At 37.3% G+C, this 23701-nt stretch overlaps 1 protein-coding gene and 1 long non-coding RNA gene across 2 annotated transcripts in view; both read left to right on the top strand.

Annotated features, from left to right (window-relative positions):
- LOC128223825 (protein O-mannosyltransferase 1-like) overlaps positions 1-23701 on the top strand; it is a 92367-nt gene that overhangs the window by 7805 nt on the left and 60861 nt on the right. The window contains exons 7-12 of the mRNA XM_052933245.1: positions 304-463; positions 1745-1900; positions 5741-5973; positions 7328-7420; positions 8576-8672; positions 20585-20677. Coding sequence (XP_052789205.1) covers positions 304-463; positions 1745-1900; positions 5741-5973; positions 7328-7420; positions 8576-8672; positions 20585-20677 — 832 coding nt within the window. The remainder of the gene's footprint in view (positions 1-303; positions 464-1744; positions 1901-5740; positions 5974-7327; positions 7421-8575; positions 8673-20584; positions 20678-23701) is intronic.
- LOC128223829 (uncharacterized) lies at positions 2273-3999 on the top strand. The gene is made up of 3 exons (XR_008259366.1): positions 2273-2646; positions 2931-3465; positions 3687-3999. It is a non-coding gene; the product is annotated as an uncharacterized LOC128223829 (long non-coding RNA).

Raw genomic sequence — 23701 nt, 5'->3', positions numbered from 1 at the left:
AAAACAATTAGCTGTGCAATTTTTGCTGAGAAAATGTTTTCTTTGGCATTTTTACCAAAGTTTTTAATCCATACATTCTTTGACCGAATGTGCTAAATTGTGCATAAAACTTGTATGATTTTTCATAATTTTTGACGTGATGAGGTAAAAGGATTTGAGATCGAGATTGAGATTTGACTTGAGTATTTTTTTCGTGATATTTGGGGCTGGTTTCACTGGCATGGCATTTGCGTGCAAACTAAGAGTGAAATACAGTGAGTTTTTCAAGAGTGTATATGAAATGTGTATTCTTTTGTTTCCCAGGGAGTTTTCACTGATGTGGTGGTTTTGGTTGTGTGTCACGGGCTTGGGGTTCACGTGTGCCCTCAGTGTGAAGTATGTCGGGTTTTTCACAGGTGTACTTATTGTGTATCTGGCAGGCAAAGATTACTGGAGGATGATCGGAGATTTCTCACGATCCGATGTAAGTAAAGACAGACCGTTATTATATCAAATTATCACTTGTAAATCTTAATATGAGCTTATTTTTTCCTTCTTTATGGAAAGAGTATCAATCTATCCAACCATCCATCCATTCATCCATCCATCCAGTGAAAGGTTCCATGGCTTTTCATTGATTAAAATTATAATTTCAGGCTTATCTGATAAAGCACCAAGCAGCCTGTGTGTTTATGTTTGGAGTGGTTCCCTGCGCCATCTATGTGTACATGATTATTTCAGGCTAATCTGGTAAAGCACCTAGCAGCCCGTGTGTGTATGTTTGGAGTGGTTCCCTGTGCCATCTATGTGTACATGATTATTTCAGGCTAATCTGGTAAAGCACCTAGCAGCCTGTGTGTGTATGTTTGGAGTGGTTCCCTGCGCCATCTATGTGTACATGATTATTTCAGGCTAATCTGGTAAAGCACCTAGCAGCCTGTGTGTGTATGTTTGGAGTGGTTCCCTGCGCCATCTATGTGTACATGATTATTTCAGGCTAATCTGGTAAAGCACCTAGCAGCCTGTGTGTGTATGTTTGGAGTGGTTCCCTGCGCCATCTATGTGTACATGATTATTTCAGGCTAATCTGATAAAGCACCTAGCAGCCCGTGTGTGTATGTTTGGAGTGGTTCCCTGCGCCATCTATGTGTACATGATTATTTCAGGCTAATCTGATAAAGCACCTAGCAGCCCGTGTGTGTATGTTTGGAGTGGTTCCCTGTGCCATCTATGTGTACATGATTATTTCAGGCTAATCTGGTAAAGCACCTAGCAGCCCGTGTGTGTATGTTTGGAGTGATTCCCTGCGCCATCTATGTGTACATGATTATTTCAGGCTAATCTGGTAAAGCACCTAGCAGCCCGTGTGTGTATGTTCGGAGTGTTTCCCTGCGCCATCTATGTGTACATGATTATTTCAGGCTAATCTGGTAAAGCACCTAGCAGCCCGTGTGTGTATGTTTGGAGTGGTTCCCTGCGCCATCTATGTGTACATGATTATTTCAGGCTAATCTGGTAAAGAACCTAGCAGCCTGTGTGTGTATGTTTGGAATGGTGGCCTGTGCCATCTAAATGTATGTGTACATGATTATTTCAGGCTAATCTGGTAAAGCACCTAGCAGCATGTGTGTATGTTTGGAGTGGTTCCTCGTCTAATCCATGTGTTCATGATTATTTCAGGCTAATCTGGTAAAGCACCTAGCAGCCCGTGTGTGTATGTTTGGAGTGCTTCCCTGCCTAATCCATGTGTACATGAATATTTCAGGCTAATCTGGTAAAGCACCTAGCAGCCCGTGTGTGTATGTTTGGAGTGGTTCCCTGCGCCCTCTATGTGTACATATTCTATCTACATCTGTCGACACTGACGAAAGCTGGGCCCCATGATAATGTGATGACCAGCGCTTTTCAGGCTAGCCTTGAGGTAAAGACTGAGTTTAGTTTCAAATCAATACATAGTAATTATAAGCTGTTCAGTCTATATATTGGGGTATGTCGTAGCCCTGGTATGGTCGTTGGCCTCGGTATCCATCTCTTTGTGCTAAAACTTCAAACTTGGTCATTACTCAATTCTTCTTAAGATATTTAAACCAAACTTGGTATGTTGTGAGCGTTTGTGACAGGGTGATTGTCTGTCATGTCGTTGTCAACATTTTCCTAAACCACTGGGACAATTTCAACCAAAGTTCACAGGAATGTTCCTTAGGTGGTCCTCTTTCAGATGCCTTCAATAAGAAAGGGTTCCTTGCTCTGGTTTCCATGGCAACCAAAAGGAACACTTTGAAAATCTTAGAAACTAGGTAATACATCGATCCGACCTGTCAATCAAACTAATCATTATTGACCAATGAGAAAGCTGCAAATTATTCACCGAGTCCCGTCCGCCATCTTTACCCACAAACACAGCAGCGATAACTGTTTACAACCGGACATTTTATTGAAGTTTTAAGACTGATTTGTGAAAATGGTTAAACGATGCGGATGGGGAATATGTTATGCAGATTAAGGTATCCGGAGGGACTAAATGGAGGCCGATTTAAACGATTTCCGACCTATAATTTAATATAATCCGATATTGAGAAGTGCAAATGCTGGATTAAAGCCTGTGGACGGCCACAAGAGAAACTGAATGTCAACAGGATAAACAAGCACGAAGATGTCTGCTCGAAGGTTAGTAAATTAAAATTTGGTTTTATCGTAAAGCGATCAAAATACAATCATTTCAATTATAATTCTGAATTCTGCAAATCATGCCAAATGTTTATTTTGTTTACTTTCTTGTGTCCTAAATATTGACCTCCATATGGAGATCATGCTAGTTGACAGTTTCCATCAGGTTATGAATGTGTCAAGTTTAAACTACTGTTTTATTGTATAATATGTATAATATGTTACTGACTGGCATTGTGGAGTCTTGTCACACTAATTATATTTTACTATTATGCATATTTAAGCACTTTCATGGAGGAAATGGACCATCTTAAGAGTATCCTGACCCACCATCAGCTGATGGCTGGAGAATAACATCTTCAAGAAAACTCCCCACAAAGCGGTCACTTGGAAAGGAAACTTATGGCAGCATTTATACACAAAATGCAAGTGTGCATTTTATACAAGATATCACATGCCTGGGCGTTAGAGTTTTATTTATCTTTATGGAGTGCACGGAAGACTTGAATAACATGTACCATGTAGGATAAATTGCAAAACTGAGACTGTATTATTTTGTAGACTTCTACTCATTTTTAAAATGCCACTGTTCCTTTTTCAATACAAAACAACAGCATTATAGTTACATATATTTTAATACAAGTATTTTGTATGTTACAGAAAATAACACTCAAAAGAACTGAAGAAAACATTATTACACGGAAATTACACAGTTTTTTTGTGTGTAAATTTGCATATAAATATATCAACATAACAACAATTTCCTGCAGGATCCTGCAGACACTGTACCAGGAGTAGAAACACAGACCGAATGTCCATGTAAGTGAAACCAACACTCTAACAATGCCTATGATCTTGTTGTCAGTTCTGTTTTACTTGGGTCTTCACAGGTTGTGTGGTATTTAACGGTGTGAACTCTTTCGGTAAATCAATAGGTGCTGCATTTCAAACAGAGGTATTCCCACACTCTTGAGAAATGGTAGGAGTCAGTTTTAAACATCTTGTCTTAAATGTAAAATGTATTATGCATTTATTTTCAGGGACGTCACCTTTGGATGTTTGCACTTTATACCGCTCAAAATGCTTCCCTAAAAGAACAGTTGTCACAAAAAGAAGTCCAAGTTGAAGAATAACAGTCTGCACTTTCATCAAAGTGTTGTGAAATTCAGATTTTAAAGCAACTGGTGGGAATTTAAACAAACTGTAAATGTCGATATAGTTCTGCTCAAAGAATCAATAGTTAAAATTTGTTTAAATATTATACAGGAATCATATGATTTTATTTCTGCTTCTTTGATATAATTGAATAACTGTTAGTTTATTCATGTTTGGAATAAAGCATTGTAAAGTGAATTGTGTGTTTGTAGTTCATTTATTTAATTAGATTTAAAATTTGTAAACTTGGTCTGTGTATCTATCTGGCAAAGGACAGGTTTCCTTTTCCGACTGTGCTACTATGACTTGGTTCACTGGAACTGGCTTGATCTTTGATCCCTTTGGCACATTCCATTGTTGGGGAATACTTGTGTAACTTTGTTGATCAGGAACATGGGTGAAGTTGTGCAACTTGAGTTCCTGAAGTGACTTGATTAAGCCAACCACGTGTGAACAATGACAGCTCAATCTATAAAAAAAAATGAAAGCAGAGATGGTTGACAAGTTATCAAAACAAAAGCATGATATCATGCTGTGAAATTGGCATGTGTTTATCCTACACTGACCCATGAAGTATCATTTGACTTTCCAGATGTTAAATGTCTAAAACGAGGCAGTAACTAGAAATATGAAAACCAATAAATTGAAATACAACATACAGTATCTTACTTCTTTCTCTACTCGACGACTTGAAAATATTTTAAAATTTGTTTTCGCATTCCGAATTACGGCATGAAATGTAAAAGACATGGCGATCCAAAATTGCTTATAATTCACAATGTATATTTAAGAATAAAATTACTAGTATAATAACATTTGTTAAATACAATTGGAAATTCACATACCCTGGTTTTCATGAGCAATACCTATATCGTATGGAATCCCTCTCCACATCGACACTTAACATATGATGCTTGTCGTTTTTTCTCATTGAAGGCCAGCATCTCGCGGTAACATGGCAGATATTTCCTCTTCCAAAACTTTAATGTCATGAATATAACCTTGTAGAAAGTAATTTAATCCCTTTTCTTACACCTTTCCCGATAATTTGGCTTGATCTGGTAAATATTTAATTGATATATTGTCCGAAATCTTCGCGAGAGAATCGGATTCTGATGCTATCGTAGCAGCGCGTGAGCCGCCATTTTGAATTTACGCTTGGGGCGCATAGTAACAATATCTAAGGGGGCGGAGCTTATCTTGGCATCTCGGATCGATGTATGGTACACCCTTATAACAATAATAGTATTTGCTAATTGGCACATATGAAAGCAAATTTTTGCCAGTTATGACCCCTTTCTGTAGCTCTGGTAGTAACTACTACTGGAATATTGTAACAAAGCTTTACGATGCCTTACATACTAAAATTTGAACTTTGGCATTGCATGAAAATGAATGGTACCCCAAATGCAATTATTATTTTCCTGTTTGAAAATGAATTGAGTAATGATACAAACACCATACAAACGAGATGTTTTCATATATTGATGGACTAGCCCAATTTCGTACTCCTAGTGCTTGGCATTTAAAAATGTAAAAAAGCCCTGCTGAATTAAATTCTGAATTGAAAGATTTACAAGTCAGGGACGTGATTGATCTGTGGATCTAATGGCTTCTGGGACCAAAAACAATAAATAAAATAAAATAAGTTAACTGGATGATTTTGGTTGTAACTTTATTTGTTGTAAGTTAAGTATCGACACTCCAGTTTGCTTCAAATTTGAAGTCAGTAGAGCCCTTTTGAAGGCTCATCTAAAAAGCCAGATTTGCTTCTGTGCCAGTGTGCTTCACCCCCTTTCACCCCCATCAGGTGCCTCAACAGCCCTCAGAACCCATAACTGAAATAGGTTAAGCCCTTCACCTGCCAGATCATTGCAATCGCTATTAAAAGCTTGTGCTTATTTATACCACTGTCATATTTCTATATTTTGAATTACAGGGAGGCTTAGCTACGTTGACCAAAGGCCAGCCACTGTACGTTGCCTTCGGATCTCAGATTACATTACGTCACACATACGACCCCAGCCCCGGGAAGCCATGTTGGCTCCACTCCCACGCGCACGTGTATCCCGTGCGTTACAAGGACGGGCGGGGATCCAGCCACCAGCAGCAGGTCACATGCTACTACTTCAAGGACGTGAATAATTGGTGGATCGTTAAACACCCAGACAGGTAAGTAAGCTTGTCTTTTTTTAGAAAAGTTGAAGTATCTTGTGCTTGTCTTGTTTTGGAAGCATCTCAAGTGTATGGGATGTGGATAAATAGTTACATTTGCCTAGTCCTTTGTAAAGATAAAACTTGAAGAGTTAATATTGTATAACATGCAAGAAGTTATGACGTCATTGTTTATTTCAATATTGAGCACTAATTGGATTAGCTGGACATCATTTAAATAATGATATACAACAAATATAAGCTATTATTTTATACAATCATAAGTTTTTGGTAACACCTCTAAGAGAAGAAAAACTCAATTGCAAAAGAAACTGCTAATTTTTAATCATAATGAATAATTGTTCAAAATGTTAATATAAGTATTGATCTTTTTATTTTTTGCATTTATGCTTCCGTGCTTCATGGAATTTGCTCCCGTGCTGTACTGCGTTCATACAGCATAAATGAATGAAAAATGCGATCAATCCTTATAATCAGAAATGAGGGCACTAGCTGAAGCAGGTTATAAGGCGTGCGTCATTGTTAACTGATGGCAAAGACTTGATGCACAGTATTCAAAGACAACTTCAAAAAGTTCCTGAGATTAAGATATGCTTATTTATCAACTCAAAAAAAAAGAATTTCCCTTGAGGTGCTCTGGATATATTTTGTAGCTTGGATTCAGGTGAAAGTATAGGCATTTAGTGGATTCGTTTTTAGCCAGAAATTGCACCGATATTGCTACAAAAAATATGCATTTCTGGATAGTTTGAATCACGATTTTTGTTGTTCTGAATCGTGGGCTGAAATATTGTTGCGAAAAAATGCAGTGTTATTTTTGGGAAAGGAGGTACATAAGGACTATTGGTCAGGTGTGGTGTTTTTTAATACATGAATTACATTCATAGTAAGCATATCACGAGGCGCGAGCCCAGTAAAATCAAAGTCTGCAAAAATCCACGAGAGTGGAATACAGCTGCCTGGAGCATTTTATTATATATTGGTTCATTACTTGCTAATTCACTTAAAAGAATCATGTTTTCATAATTAATATTATTTTTATGACGCAATATTTGTTTTATGACGTCGTTTCAACATCGTGCAATGATACATTTATGATATGACGTCAGCAGAGAGGAATACGTTTGTATTGCATTGGAGTGGATGATGGACTAGCGTGTTTAGCGACGTGTATTGCTTGTGGATTTATGATTGATATATAAAAAATGAAAAAATCGCGATCCCTGCCACCTGTGTAAATGATGAAAAGAAGAGTGTTTCATTGGCGTGCTTTGTCTGTGACTAAACTAATTAAAACGATCAAACAGCATGTTGTCAGTCTGTCAAGTATTTATGAACTATTTGTTTACAGGGATGAGATGGTTGTTGACGATCCAGTACAGCCAGTAAAACATGGTGATGTGATACAGCTGGTGCATGGTCTTTCCAGCAGAGCACTCAACAGGTTGGTTTCCTTATAAACATAGATAAATATCACAATATCACAAAAGACGACTAAAACTTTGTAATATGATAAAAAATGGTGTATGGTCATTACAGCAGAACACTTAACAGGTTGGTCTCCGTTTAACAATGGATAAATATCACATCAAATAGATCAAAGTATTTCCATTAGAGCACTCAACAGATTGGTCTTAATTATAACAATTTATGAATATCACAATGAGCCAGTAAAACATGGCAATGTGATACAACTGGTTCATGGTCTTTCCAGCAGAGCACTCAACAGGTTTGTCTCTGTATAACAATAGATAAATATCACATCACATATAATACAGAGTTTGAAAAAATTGTCAGCCAATAAAACTTGGCCATGTGATACAGCTTGCTTCATGTTGTACCTAGCAGAGCACTTAACAGGTTTATCTCTGCGAAACACTTACATTCTAACAGTCAATAAATATCACATGCCCTTACAGATAAACCTATTGTTACAAACATAATAGGAAAAATCTTTGTTAGCCAGTGAAACAACATGGCTATGTGATACAGCCAGTCCTTGATCTGTCTGGCAGTGCACTCAACAGGTTTGTTTCCAATGTAATATTCAAATTATTGCATCATCATGTGTTAAAACTGGTCCTTGATCTGTCTGGTAGTGCACTCAACAGGTTTGTGTCTCATGTAATATTCTGTAAATTATTGCATCATCCTGAGGATGATGATGGATATAAATATCCTTTCACCATTAGAGTTGTACATGTGGTGTTTAAGTATACTTTGATGCAAATGTTTGTTTAAAAGCTGCACTCTCACAGATTGACAACATTTTCATTTTTTGTCTCAGAATCAGCCGTTTTGGCATCACTGTTTTCAAATCAGTCATATAGGACATCTCAGTTGTTTGGAAAAATGACGAAAGTTTTATTATTCTTATAGGATTAGTATCGATTTAAGCCATTAAACATCAATTTTAAATATTAAAAACTGCGATCTGATCTTTTATCAGCAGTCTTCTATCAACGGTTTTCAGACATTTAAGCAAAATTTGGCTATTTTCAAGACAAAAAGTTCTTAAAACAGTGAATCAGTGAGTGCAGCTTTAAGAAATTGAGGAAAGTTTTCACCAGCAAGTGAATAGCAAAACTACATATTTCAGCCATGATGTGGCAGCCCCAATGACTCCTCAGTGCCAGGAGGTCTCGTGCTATATCAACTACAACGTTTCGATGCCGGCACAGAGCCTTTGGAAAGTGGTAAGATAGAAAACTAGTCAGTTCTTAGCATGACCATTTCATACCCTGCGATTTTTGGTATTTTCGTACCCTTAAGATAGTCATTTCGTACCCTATATTTATGCCCCCCCTTCAAAGAAGAGGGGTAAATTGCTTTGCACATGTGGGTCGGTCGGTTGGTCGGTTGGTCAGTCAGTCTGTCGGTAGACCAAAGCTTGTCTGAGTGATAACTCAACAATTCCTGGACGTATGGTCATCAAACTTGACATGAAGGTTGGGCCTGACTATTAGATGACCCATCGGGTCAAAGGTCAAGGTCACAGTGACTTTTAAGGGTAAAATAATTTTAAAGCTTGTCCGAGTGATAACTCGACAATGCCTGCACCCATGGCCCTCAAACCTGACTTGGAGTTGTGTCTGGCCTGTAGATAACCCCTTATGATTTTAGGAGTCATCGGGTCAGAGGTCAAGGTCACAGTGACCTTGAACGAAAAAAGCTTGTCTATGTGATAACTTGTCAATGCCTGCACCCATGGCCCTCAAACTAGACATTTAGATTTTTGGTGACCAGCTGATGATTCCTATGGATTTTGATGTCATAGAGTCAAAGGTCATGGTCATAACACACTTTATCCTCACACTTTGAATGGTCATAATCTTAAAACTGCCTCAACGGCATCCAATGCCAGTGACAATTCAGCTGTCATTTCGGTTCATGCATATTTCATTCAATTGTCCATATAATCCTGACAACATGGCGCTCAGGGGGGCATAATGTTTGACAAACATCTCTTGTTTATTTTGGTTTTAGTCCTGAAATACCATGCTTAAACAAATAGAGACATAGATAAATCTTGAGGTAGATATTGTGAAGATTCATTTCAGGTTACAGGGCTGTTTTTCTAATATTTTTTTATGCCCCCGAAGGTGGGCATATTAAAATCGCACCGTCCGTCCGTCCGTCCGTCCGTCCGGCTCTGTAACTTTCCCTTGTATGGACAGATTTTAAAATAACTTGCCACATGTGTTCCAAATACCAAGACGACGTGTGGCGTGCAAGACTCGTGTCCCTGCCACAAAGGTCAAGGTCACACTTAGTGTTTATTCACAATGGAGTGCTGCATATAAATAAGGACATAGAGTATAGGTTGTCGTGTCCGGGCTGTAACTTTCTCTTGTATGGACAGATTTTAAAAAACTTGCCATATGTGTACCACATACCAAGACGACGTGTCGCGTGTAAGACCCGTGTCCCTACCTCAAAGGTCAAGGTCACACTTAGTGTTTATTCACCATAGAATGCTGCATATAAGCATAGAGTATAGGTTGTCGTGTCCGGGCTGTAACTTTCCCTTGTATGGACAGATTTTAAAATAACTTGCCACATGTGTTCCACATACAAAGACGACGTGTCGCGTGCAAGACCCGTGTCCCTACCTCCAAGGTCAAGGTCACACTTAGTGTTTATTCACAATGGAGTGCTGCATATAAGGACATAGAGTATAGGTTGTCGTGTCCGGGCTGTAACTTTCCCTTGTATAGACAGATTTTAAAATAACTTGCCAGATGTGTTCCACATACCAAGACGATGTGTCGCGTGCAAAACCTGTGTCACTACCTCAAAGGTCAAGGTCACACTTAGTGTTTATTCACAATGGAGTGCTGCATATAAGGACATAGAGTATAGGTTGTCGTGTCCGGGCTGTTACTTTCTCTTGTATGGACAGATTTTAAAATAACTTGCCACATGTGTTCCACATACCAAGTCAATGTGTCGCGTGCAAGACCCGTGTCCCTACCTCAAAGGTCAAGGTCACACTTAGTGTTTATTCACAATGGAGTGCTGCATACAATGACATAGGGTATAGGTTGTCGTGTCCGGGCTGTAACTTTCCCTTGTATGGACAGATTTTAAAATAACTTGCTACATGTGTTCCACATACGAAGACGACGTGTCCTGTGCAAGACCCATGTCCCTACCTCTAAGGTGAAAGATACACTAAGTGTTTATTCACAAGGGAATTCTGAATATAAGGATATAACAGTGTAGGTTGTCAAGTATGGGTGGTATTTTTTTATGTTCAGAGGAAATTTAAAATAACTTGCCATATGTATTTGACACATAAAGGCAAGATCAACTTTTCATGTACTGACCTTGTTCGTAGGTCAATGTCACATTCGGGGGCATTCGTCACATACTGTGACAGCTCTTGTTTATACCTTGATATGTGTTTACAGAACTGAAACAAAAGGCCTTTTCTAGTATGATATTTCGGCCCCAAGAACACGTTGTTGAGACTTAGAGATATATGGAAAAAAATATTACAATTTTAGTGCTTTTTCATTTATTTTTGGTCCAAAAATAACACTAACATATCACATGTGATGGTGCATGCACAAAATATGTATGAATTGGGTCAGTAGTTACACAACAGTTATTGCCCTTTAATTAATGAAAATATATCAAATATATATATATCTACCGTTAATGTCTTGCCAGGGGTCTTTTTGTGGGTCTGTTTTCCTATTCTGTGGCATGAATAATACATATGTTAATCCTAAACTCCAAAAAATGCAATTATTCCGATAAAAAGCATTCCTACGATCGCCATTTTAGGGAACCTTCTGACGTTATGCATATACAGAAAAAAACATACCCTACTGTACACAATAACAGTCGTGATAAGTTGCTAAAAGTTGTGTTTATATATATTGAAGCCAAGTGTTCAGCGGACCATTTAAATTTTTAACACAGCAGGGTATGTTTACAGCTACAATGCAGCGGATCGTTATTTCATGTTTTTTACTTAAATTTAGCGGACTTAAAAAGTTGGTCTGATTTCGGCATCAAAACTAATGTTGGGTGCCCATCAACAATTACTTAAGAAATATTACACACAACTGAGGATCATATGACACTATAAGAACCAGCCGGTCAGCCCCTGAAGGTGTATATTGACCAAGGCGGTCCTTATAATGCCATATATAGGGCTTGAAGTGTTATATTTCTTATATTATACCGAGCACTTTATATTGCCATTCAATAGTTTTAAACAGCTTTTGAAGTGTTTCATTGAGTAAAGCTTATACTTTTCCTCGCCTTTGTGAAAATCGCAAGCTGCTCTCACCAGTTTTATGACATCAGTGGTCCTTTTTTATAATTTTGGCGAGATCCGGACCTACCAAAAATATGATATGGACTGCTGATGTCATAAAAACTGGAATTTTATTAAAATACAGTGATATATGAACCGATCAACTTTATATACACAAGGCATGGATACATTTATTTGATTACTGGTATATTCGTTCAATGAGCCATCTCTACCTATATTGTTATAAAATTATAAATATTAGAAATAGTATATATCCTTTTTTTCAGACCAATTTATTGTTTAATTTATACAATGGTCATGACCATTGATTAAATATCACAATAAATCAATCTGAAGAAAAATACTTATTATAGCAGTATAATTTCTTGAACTTAATAGCAGTATTTTATCTTGAACTTAATATCAGTATAATATCTTGAGCTCAATAGCAGTATTTTATCTTGAACTTAATATCAGTATAATATCTTGAGCTCAATAGCAGTATTTTATCTTGAACTTAATATCAGTATAATATCTTGAGCTCAATAGCAGTATTTTATCTTGAACTTAATATCAGTATAATATCTTGAGCTCAATAGCAGTATTTTATCTTGAACTTAATATCAGTATAATATCTTGAGCTCAATAGCAGTATAATTTCATGAACTTAAAAGCACTATAATATCTTTAACTTAATAGCACTATAATTTTCTTGATCTTAATAGCAGTATAATTTCTTTAACTTAATAACAGGTTACTTTATTAGCAGTATAATATCTTGAACTTAATAGCAGTATAATATCTTGAACTTGATAGCAGTATAATAGTTAAACTTAATATCAGTATAAATTCTTGAACTTGTAAGCAGTATAATTTCTAAACTAAATAGTAGTATAATTTTTTTAATTTAATAGCAGTATAAATACTTAAACTTGATAGCGGTATAAATTCTTGAACTTATTAGCAGCAGTATTTCTAAAGTAATAGCAGTATAATTTCTTGAACTAAATAGCAGTATAATTTCTTGAACTAAATAGCAGTATAATTTCTTGAACTAAATAGCAGTATAATTTCTTGAACTAAATAGCAGTATAATTTCTTGAACTAAATAGCAGTATAATTTCTTGAATTTAGTAGGAGTATAATATTTTATACGTGGCAGCAGTATAATTTCTTATACCTGATAGCAGAATAATTTCTGGAACTGAATAGCAGTAAAATTTCTTGAACTTTATAGCAGTATAATTTCTTGAGCTTTATAGCAGTATAATTTCTTGAACTAAAAGCAGTATAATGTATTGAATTTAATTGCGGTATAAATTTTTACCAGGTTTTCAACGAAAACCAGGTTATTAGAATGAGGTTGTCGTTGGGCGGGCGGACGGGCGGGCGTCAAACATTGGTTTCTGTTCAATAACTTTAGTTAGCATTGATAGATATTAATGAAACTTGGTGTGAAGGTAGCTTATGTGAAGAGCTAGCTTGGGATTACTTTTGAGGGGGGTGGGGCTAAGGTCATGGTCACTGTTACTAAAAATAGAAAAATGGTTTCTGCCCAATAACTTTAGTTAGCATTGATAGATATTGACGAAACTTGGTGTGTAAGTTGCTTATGTGAAGAGCTAGCTTGGGATTGCTTTTGAGTGGGGAGGGGCTAAGGTCAAGGTCACTATTACTTAAAATAGAAAAATGGTCAAGGTCACTGTTACTTAAAATAGAAAAATGGTTTCTGCCCAATAACTTTAGTTAGCATTGACAGATATTGATGAAACTTGGTGTGTAGGTAGCTTATGTGAAGAGCTAGCTTGGGATTGCTTTTGAGTGGGGTGGGGCTAAAGACAAGGTCGCCTGTTACTAAAAATGGTTTCTGCCCAATAACTTTAGTTAGGATTGATAGATTTTGACGAAAGTTGGTGTGTAGGTAGCTTATGTGAAGAGCTAGCTTGGGATTGCTATTGAGGGGGGAGGGGCTAAGGTCAAGGTCACTATTACTAAAAATAGAAAAATGGTTTCCGCCCAATAACTTTAGTTAGAATTGACAGATATTGATGAAACTTGGTGTGTAGGTAGCATGTGAAGAGCTAGCTTGGGATTGCTTTTGAGTGTGGAGGGGCTACGATCAATGTCACTGTTACTTGAAATAGAAAAATGTTTTTTGCCAAATAACTTTTGATAGCATTGATAGATATTGATTAAACTTGGTATGTGGGTAGCTTATGTAAAGAGCTGGCTTTGGATTGCTTTTGAGGGGGGTGGGGCTAAGGTCAAGGTCACTGTTACTAAAAATAGAAAAATGGTTTCTGCCCAATAACATAAGTCAGCATTGATAGATATTGATGAAACTTAGTGTGTAGGTAGCTTATGTGAAGAGCTTGCTTGGAATTGCTTTTGAGTGGGGATGACTAAGGTCAAGGTCACTATTACTAAAAATAGAAAAATGGTTTCTGCCCAATAACTTGAGTTAGGATTAACAGATATTGATGAAACTTGGTGTGTAGGTAGCATGTGAAGAGCTAGCTTGGGATTGCTTTTGAGTGGGGAGGGGCTACGGTCAATGTCACTGTTACTTGAAATAGAAAAATGTTTTATGCCAAATAACTTTTGATAGCATTGATAGATATTGATTAACTTGGTGTGTATGTAGCTTATGTAAAGAGCTAGCTTGGGATTGCTTTTGAGGGGGGTGGGGCTAAGGTCAAGGTCACTGTTACTAAAAATTTAAAAATGGTGTCCGCCCAATAACTTTAGTTAGCATTGATAGATATTGATAAAACTTGTTGTGTAGGTAGCTTATGTACAGAGCTAGCTTGGGATTGCTTTTGAGGGGGTGGAGCTAAGGTCAAGGTCACTGTTACTAAAAATAGAAAAATGGTTTCTGCCCAATAACTTTAGTTAGGATTGATAGTTACGTCTCTTTTTAGCTCACCTGTCACTTTGTGACATGGTGAGCTTTTGTGATTGCCTTTTGTCCGGCGTCCGGCGTGCGTCGTCCGTCAAAAATTTACTTAAAATACATCTCCTCCTTAACTGCTGGGCCAATATTAATAAAACAGGGATGTTCCTTGGGTTGTCTTCTATCAAAGTTGTTCAAAGAATTCAATTCCATGCAGAACTCTGGTTGCCATGGCAACCAAAAGGAAAAACTTTAAAAATCTTCTTCTCCCAAACCACAAGGCTTAGGCCGTTGATATATGGTAGGTAGGATCACCAAATGGTCCTCTACCAAGATTGTTCAAATTATGGCCCTGGGGTCAAAATTGGCCCCGCCCCGGGGGTCATGGGTTTTCTCTATATCTTTATAGTGAAAACTTAAAAAATCTTCTCCTCTGAACTTACTTGGCCTAGAGCTTAGATATTTGGCATGATTCATCGTCTAGTGGACCTCTACAAAGTTTATTCAAATTATGCCCCTGGGGTCAAAATTGGCCCCGCCCCGGGGGGTCATGGGTTTTCTCTATATGTTTATAGTGAAAACTTCAAAAATCTTCTCCTCTGAACTTACTTGGCCTAGAGCTTAGATATTTGGCATGATTCATCGTCTAGTGGACCTCTACAAAGTTTGTTCAAATTATGGCCCTGGGGTCAAAATTGGCCCTGCCCCGGGGGGTCATGGGTTTTCTCTATATGTTTATAGTGAAAACCTTTAAAAAATCTTCTCCTCTGAAGTTACTTGGCCTAGAGCTTAGATATTTGGCGTGATTCATCGTCTAGTGGACCTCTACAAAGTTTGTTCAAATTATGGCCCTGGGGTCAAAATTGGCCCCGCCCCTTTGGGGGTCATGGGTTTTCTCTATATGTTTATAGTGAAAACTTAAAAAATCTTCTTCTCTGAACTTACTTGGCCTAGAGCTTAGATATTTGGCATGATTCATCGTCTAGTGGACCTCTACAAAGATTGTTCAAATTATGGCCCTGGGGTCAAAATTGGCCCCGCCCCGGGGGGTCATGGGTATTCTCTATATGTTTATAGTTAAAACTTCAAAAATCTTCTCCTCTGAACTAACTTGGACTAGAGCTTAGATATTTGGCATGATTCATCGTCTAGTGGACCTCTACAAAGATTGTTCAAATTATGGCCTTGGGGTCAAAATTGGCCCCGCCCCGGGAGTCATGGGTTTTCTCTATATGTTTATAGTGAAAACTTCAAAAATCTTCTTCTTTGAACTCACTTGGACTAGAGCTTAGATATTTGGCATGATTCATCGTCTAGTGGACCTCTACAAATATTGTTCAAATTATGGCCTTGGGGTCAAAATTGGCCCCGCCCCGGGGGGTCATGGGTATACTTGATATGTTTATAGTTAAAACTTCAAAAATCTTCTCCTCTTAACTTACTTGCACTAGAGCTTAGATATTTGGCATGATTCATCGTCCAGTGGACCTCTACAAAGATTGTTAAAATTATGGCCCTGGGGTCAAAATTGGCCCAGCCCCTGGGGGTCATGGGTTTTCTCTATATGTTTATAATAAAAAAAATCAAAAATCTCCTCTGAACTTACGTTGCTTAGAGCTTAGATATTTGGCATGATTCATTGTCTAGTGGACCTCTACAAAGATTGTTCAAATTATGGCCTTGGGGTCAAAATTGGCCCCGCCCCGGGGGGTTAGGGTATTCTCTATATGTTTATAGTTAAAACTTCAAAAATCTTCTCCTCTGAACTTACTTGGACTAGAGCTTAGATATATGACATGATTCATCGTCTAGTGGACCTCTACAAAAATTGTTCAAATTATGGCCCTGGGGTCAAAATTGGCCCCGCCCCGGGGGGTCATGGGTATTCTCTATATGTTTATAGTGAAAACTTCAAAAATCTTCTCCTCTGAACTTACTTGGACTAGAGCTTAGATATATGACATGATTCATCGTCTAGTGGACCTCTACAAAGATTGTTCAAATTATGGCCCTGGGGTCAAAATTGGCCCCGCCCCGGGGGGTCATGGGTATTCTCTATATGTTTATAGTTAAAACTTCAAAAATCTTCTCCTCTGAACTAACTTGGACTAGAGCTTAGATATTTGGCATGATTCATCGTCTAGTGGACCTTTACAAAGATTGTTCAAATTATGGCCTTGGGGTCAAAATTGGCCCCGCCCCGGGGGTCATGGGATTTCTCTATATGTTTATAGTTAAAACTTCAAAAATCTTCTCCTTTGAACTTACTTGGACTAGAGCTTAGATATTTGGCATGATTCATCGTCTAGTGGACCTCTACAAAGATTGTTCAAATTATGGCCCTGGGGTCAAAATTGGCCCCGCCCCGGGGGGTCATGGGTTTTCTCTATATGTTTATAATAAAAAAAATAAAAAATCTCCTCTGAACTTACGTTGCTTAGAGCTTAGATATTTGGCATGATTCATCGTCTAGTGGACCTCTACAAAGATTGTTCAAATTATGGCCTTGGGGTCAAAATTGGCCCCGCCCCGGGGGGTTAGGGAATTCTCTATATGTTTATAGTTAAAACTTCAAAAATCTTCTCCTCTGAACTTACTTGGACTAGAGCTTAGATATTTGGCATGATTCATCGTCTAGTGGACCTCTACAAAGACTGTTTAAATTATGGCCTTGGGGTCAAAATTGGCCCCGGCCCCTTTGGGGGTCATGGGTTTTCTCTAGATGTTTATAGTGAAAACTTCAAAAATCATCTCCTCTGAACTTACGTTGCTTAGAGCTTAGATATTTGGCATGAATCATCGTCTAGTGAGTGGACCTCTACAAAGTTTGTTCAAATTATGGCCCTGGGGTCAAAATTGGCCACACCCCGGGGCTGATGGGTTTTCTCTATATTTGTTATAGTGAAAACTTAAAAAATCTTCTCCGAACTCACAAAGACAAGTAAAGTCTTAATTTAAACTGGATAACATATTTAGTATACATACCAATTTTCAATATGGGCCACATACAACAATTAATAACAAATATACATATATAGATACACACGTAAAATCAAGTAGTGACAAGAGCTTAGATATTTGGCATGATATATCATCTAGTTGACTTGTACCAATATTGTTCAATCTTTGGCTCTGGGGTCAAAAAATGGCCCCACCCGGGCGGTCATGGGTTTCCTTATATATGTATATGATGAAAACTTAAAAAATCTTCTTCTCCGAAACCAAAAGGCGAAGGCCTTAGATATTTGGTATGAAGCATCTTTTATCGGACCACTATTAAGATTGTTCAAACTTTAGCCCTGGGGTCAAAATTGGCCACGCCCCGTGTTCATAGGCTTAGGTTTTCAATATTTGTATATAATGGAAGAATGTGCAATATATGACAGGTGAGCGATTCAAGGCCATTTGGCCCTCTTGTTGATAAAAGTAAAGATAAAGTCATACAACAAATTAATTGGCTATAATTTCTGATTGCCCATAACAAAAACCTGGTTTCGTCGCATTGCTAACTAAGGTTCGGTATAAAGTTTTAGTTCTATTTATTCTACATTCCAGTTTTAACCACTGCATACATGTTAAGTCTTTATTTTAATAACAGAACAAACCCATAAACCGCACACACTCAAAATCTATTGAATCGAAAGAACAAAAGAAATTTGAAGTTCTATATATCACTTCTTTGTTTTGCCAAAGATCTGTTTGAATCAGTGTTCAGTGTTCAATCTAAATCTTTAATTGTCTAAAGACACGCATGTTCACATTAGTGGCATTAAAAGGCTATTGTTCAGTTTATTGTTCTGTTACAATTATTGTGTTTAAATTGAAATTTGAGTGAACTGGAACAAAGTTTATAGCCTTATGAGTGCTTATAAGGTTAGTTTTCTGCCGATTAAGTTTTAAAATGTTTAAAACTAAAAACAGAAATAAACAGGCTAATAAGTTGTAATCAGTCCCTATTCAATACAATTAAAATATACCTTTGCATATAAGACCATAACAAGCTAAGTTGGTGAGTAGGGTAAAAACCTCATACCTCTGCCATTCAGGCATCGGGTTTGTGGTATGTCACTCCATTAAAAGTCAAACCAATATCGATCTATTATTGGTTGGCCATAACAACATCCTTTGAACTAACCCTTTTGTTTCCTGTTATATTTTGTTAAGGGTTTAAAGAAATGACAGTTGGTTAGTTCACACACTCACGCATGCATGCTCGCACGCACGCACGCACGCACGCACACACGCACGCACACACACACATGCTTTCACACTGGCACACATACCATTGTCAGCAACAAAAAAGTCAATGATTGTATTTTCAGGATCTTTATATTTTGCTTCTTTGCATTTGGAACTCCTCGGGCATTTTCCATGTAGTAATTTCAATTTAGCAGTGAAATGTAATGACTTTACACATTCTAATATTTATCTTGATTATTTATGCAATAATACAATTCATAGACAATCTATTTAAACTAAGATATACAAAATACGCATGAACACACTACAATTCATTAAACTATTATTTAGAATTTTATGAACTACTTTTAATGATGTATGGGCAGACCTCTGAGGTTTTTTTCGATGGAAAATGGCTGAGGAGTTCTGAATGGCTTCTTTGGTGTGTCATCTGGGGTCAAAAACTAGGTCTCTGGGGCTTATCTTTTAGGAAATGCTGATGTTTTTATAAAATGTTCCATTTTTCCTCATACGAAATTTAATGGAAAAGTTTCTGTTGATCCTCATGAAATTTTAGCAGGTTAATTGTTTGAACATATCTCTGATAAGTATAAATCTGGGACTTCTTGGTTAAAAACCTAGTTCACTAGCTTGAGGTTTGCAAAATTGCATTGTCAAATTAAAAGTACGGCTTTAATGCAGCGTTGCTGCATTTGCGTCTTATTATAATAATAAAACATCTTTCAAAAGCTAAAATGAATTCTTTTTAACAATTTTGCCTGTTATAACTATTATTGAATTATTTAATGCTTAGATTTATTATTCGGAACAATTGCCTTTAAAATCTATTATTTCCTTAGATTTCAATGAGAAGTGATTGTTGATATTACATTAAAAAATGAATGCCTTCACGGCAAATGCATGTTTATCCAATTAAATATACAAACAACAACAGTTACAACAACAGTAGCAACAACAACAACAACAAGAACAATATAATAATAATAATAATAATAATTTCCATCAACACCACCAACACTACCAACACCAACACCACCATCATCAAAATCATCATCATTATCATCTTCATCACCACCATTTCCACCACCACCACCACCACCATAATCATCATCATCATCATCTTTATCATCACCTGCATCACCATTTCCACCACCACCACCACCACCACAACCTTCACCATCTTCATCATCATCGTCATCATCATCATCATCATCATCATCATCATCATCATCATCATCATTATCATCACCATCATCACAATGATGATAATGATTGATGGCTGCTACGTCCAATCATGGTACATTAGAAATGTATTGCTAATATTTTTTTCAAAGTGCTGCCTTAGGCACGCATTATAATTTTTCTGTAATTTGTTTCATGGATGTTTATGATCTTTCAGTACTTGCCATTTAATACAAAAATAATTATGAAACAAGTTTAGGAAAAGTTGTCAAGTGCTGACCTAGGCAAGCATTACAGTTTTTTTGTATTTTGAATTAAATGGCAACTCATGTAAGACTGTTATCTTGACATGACACATTCATAACCAAAAAAGAAGAATTCATTAATTTTTCAGTAAAAGTTTGATGCTTAATTAGAAGAGCTAAATAACTTCAGTGGTCAGATTGTCCAGAACTGTGTCAAAGTTACAACATTGTTAACATCATCATTGTTTACTTTCTAATCATTATTGTTCTGGAATTAAGAATTAAGATGTGTTAAGACATTTGGATGTTTACTTTCAGGAAATAGTGAACCGCGGTGATGATGGATCAAAATGGGAGACTATCAAGAGTCAGGTTCGACTGATCCACATTAAAACGGGACAGGCTCTTAAGGTAGAGTATATCTTCAACATTAACACAGGAGAGGCTGTTAAGTTATACAACAGTATATCTTCAACTGATTCACATTAACACAAGACATCCTCCTAGGTTAGGGGAATAGGATGGACTTTGACTTTCAGTTCAGCCATTCCCAGGTAAATTTCCCGCCCTGCATGGTATGTTTCAGTTGGAATATTTCATCAACACTTGATTTCCATTCCATCTACTAAGCATCCTTAGACGGGAGTTATTAATTTGATGTAGATGCTTGTTTATTAATAAATTTAAAAGCAAAGAAAGACATCTCCTTCATACTTCATGAATTTGATCACAGTAACAATGTGATATTTGTGACAAGTTTCAAGTTGCATTACACTAACTTCAATATTGTCAGATTTATTGCCCTTTGTAAATGTTTTTATTCAAATTGAAATTCAACAAATGAATTAACTTTCCATTACAACTCAAAAGATTTTTAACAGAGAAGGATCACATTATCCTATCGCAAGCTTGTATGTATTACAAGAACCACAAGTCTGTCACCAATTGATACCAAATTATCTCCCTTGATATGGAGTTTTTTCTAAGCACTCATCTTGTATGAATGAAAGAACTTAAAATTGATTGAATGATTATAAGCAAGTAGAGGTTAAACTCAAGCCCATTTCAAGGACAAAAACTGTTGCCCAGTGTTCTCAAATTGCCTTCTTTGGAAAATTATTTTTTTTTGTACTGGAAATTGGTTGACGGCAACATAGGTTTGTACCACATTTGAAGAACCATAGTTCTATAACTGATAGGTCCCAAAGGGTACCTCACTTTCATATTTATTTGGGTGTGAGGTAGCTAAAATTTAGATAATGTATTGGCATTGCTTTTACTTGCAATTGAGAAATCACAGTGCTAGAACTTGAAAGCGTTGACACATATTTATAACCAATGTTGAAGATCATCTCCCTTACATTAAATACATGTAATAGGGTTATAGCCAGGTTTAATAAAAGACAGGGTGCTACAGCAGAGAGACTGCTTTGAGGGGGGGGGGGGGAGGAGGGGGTCACTATTACTTAATTCATAAAATTGGTTTCAACCCAATTTCTTAAAAGCTGCACTCTCACAGATTTACCATTTTTACAAGGTGAAGGTCACTGTTAATAAAAATAGAAAATTGGTTTCCACACCAAAACTTTTGTGAGATTTGATAGAAACTAAACACATATGATACTTATCTAGAGTATTTGTCAGTTACATCTCATTTTGATAAAAGTTAAAGATAAAGGCTGCGTATATTACCTAGCTACAAGAAATTAATTGGCTCCAGTTTCTCATCGCCCATATTCAAAACCTGGTTTCATCGCATTGCAGTGCTCCTAGTTGTATGTAGTTGTATGTAGTATCATATAATGGTCCTCTATCAAATTTGTTCAAATCATGCCCCTGGGGTCAAACCCCAGTGTCACAAGTTTCTTATAGACTTATATAAGTGAAATTTTCTTGTCTGAAACCACTAGACCCATATGATTTCCCTCTACCAAGTTCAAATACTGCCTATGGGGTCAAAGCTGGCCCAACCTCATTTGACCTACTTTTTGTTTCTGAAGCTACCGCAATAAAATTTGCTTCGAGTGTACATTTTGAAAACAAATATCAATGCTGTCCTTGGATGACCTTGACTGTGACCTTTTAAACCTTTACCTCATGTCAAACCAAGCCATTAGGCCTGCCAGTACCATCAGTGGCCAATAGATAATGAGCTCCTAAATGTACTCCTACTGCATAGGAGATTATTGGAGAATATTGGAAATTTGAATCCTATGTATTTCAAACTTATTTTTCTAGTATATATTTTGTTTTATCAATTATTGATCAATACAAATTTGGTAGGTAATTAAATTTCCAACCCAGTAATATTTTTATGCCTCCGAAGGTGGGCATATTAAAATTGCACCGTCCGTCCGTCCGTCCGTCTCAATAACTCAGAATATTATGCACAGATTGTAAAATAACTTGCCACATGTGTTCGGCATACCAAGACAACGTGTCGCATGCAAGAACTGTGTCCCTACCTCTAAGGTCAAGGTCACACTTAGGTGTTTATTCCCAATGGAATGCTGCATATAAGGACATAGAGTATAGGTTGTCGTGTCCGGGCTGTAACTTTCTCTTGTATGGACAGATTTTAATATAACTTGCCACATGTGTTCGGCATACCAAGACGACGTGTCGCATGCAAGACCCGTGTCCCTCTTAGGTCAAGGTCACACTTAGGTGTTTATTCACAATGGAATGCTACAAATAAGGAGATAGAGTATAGGTTGTCGTGTCAGGCATTCGTCAAATACTGTGACAGCTCTTGTTTAATTCTCATGTCGAAGAAGAGGGGGTATATTGCTTTGCACATGTTGGTTAGTCCGTCGGTAGACCAAAGCTTGTCTGAGTGATAACTTGACAATACCTGAACCTTGAACTTGAAAACTATTTCTGAGTGTTAACTCGACAATGCCTGTACCATGGAAAAAAAACTTGATGTGGAGTTGGGGCCTGACCAGTAGATGACCCCTTTTGATCTAAGGGGTCGTCTGGTCAAAGTTCAAGGTCACAGTGACTTTTAACGCTAAAATGTTGTCAAAGCATGTCCAAGTGATAACTCAACAATGACTGGACCTATGGTCATCAAACTTGACATGAAGGCTGGGCCGAACCAGTAGACCCCTATTGATATCAGGTGTCATTGAGTCAAAGGTCAAGATCATAGTGACCTTGAATTAGAAATAAGTGTTAACTCACAATGCCTGCACCCATGGCCCTCGAACTTGACTTGGAGGCTGTGACTGACCAGATTATGACCCCTATCGAGTAGGTGTCATCAGGTCAATGTCACAGTGATCTTCAACGCAAAAAGTTTGTCGGTGTGATAACTCGACAATGCCTGTACCCATGGCCCTCGAACTTGACATTTCGATTGAGGAGTCACAAGTAGATGACCCCTATTGATTTTGAGGTCATAGAGACAGGGACATTAAACGCAAAACCCTT

The sequence above is a fragment of the Mya arenaria genome, chromosome 17 (assembly GCF_026914265.1).
Source record: "Mya arenaria isolate MELC-2E11 chromosome 17, ASM2691426v1".
Lineage (NCBI taxonomy): Eukaryota > Metazoa > Mollusca > Bivalvia > Myida > Myidae > Mya > Mya arenaria.
The sequence above is the reverse complement of the archived record's forward strand: the minus strand, read 5'-3'. Positions and strand labels throughout refer to the sequence as shown.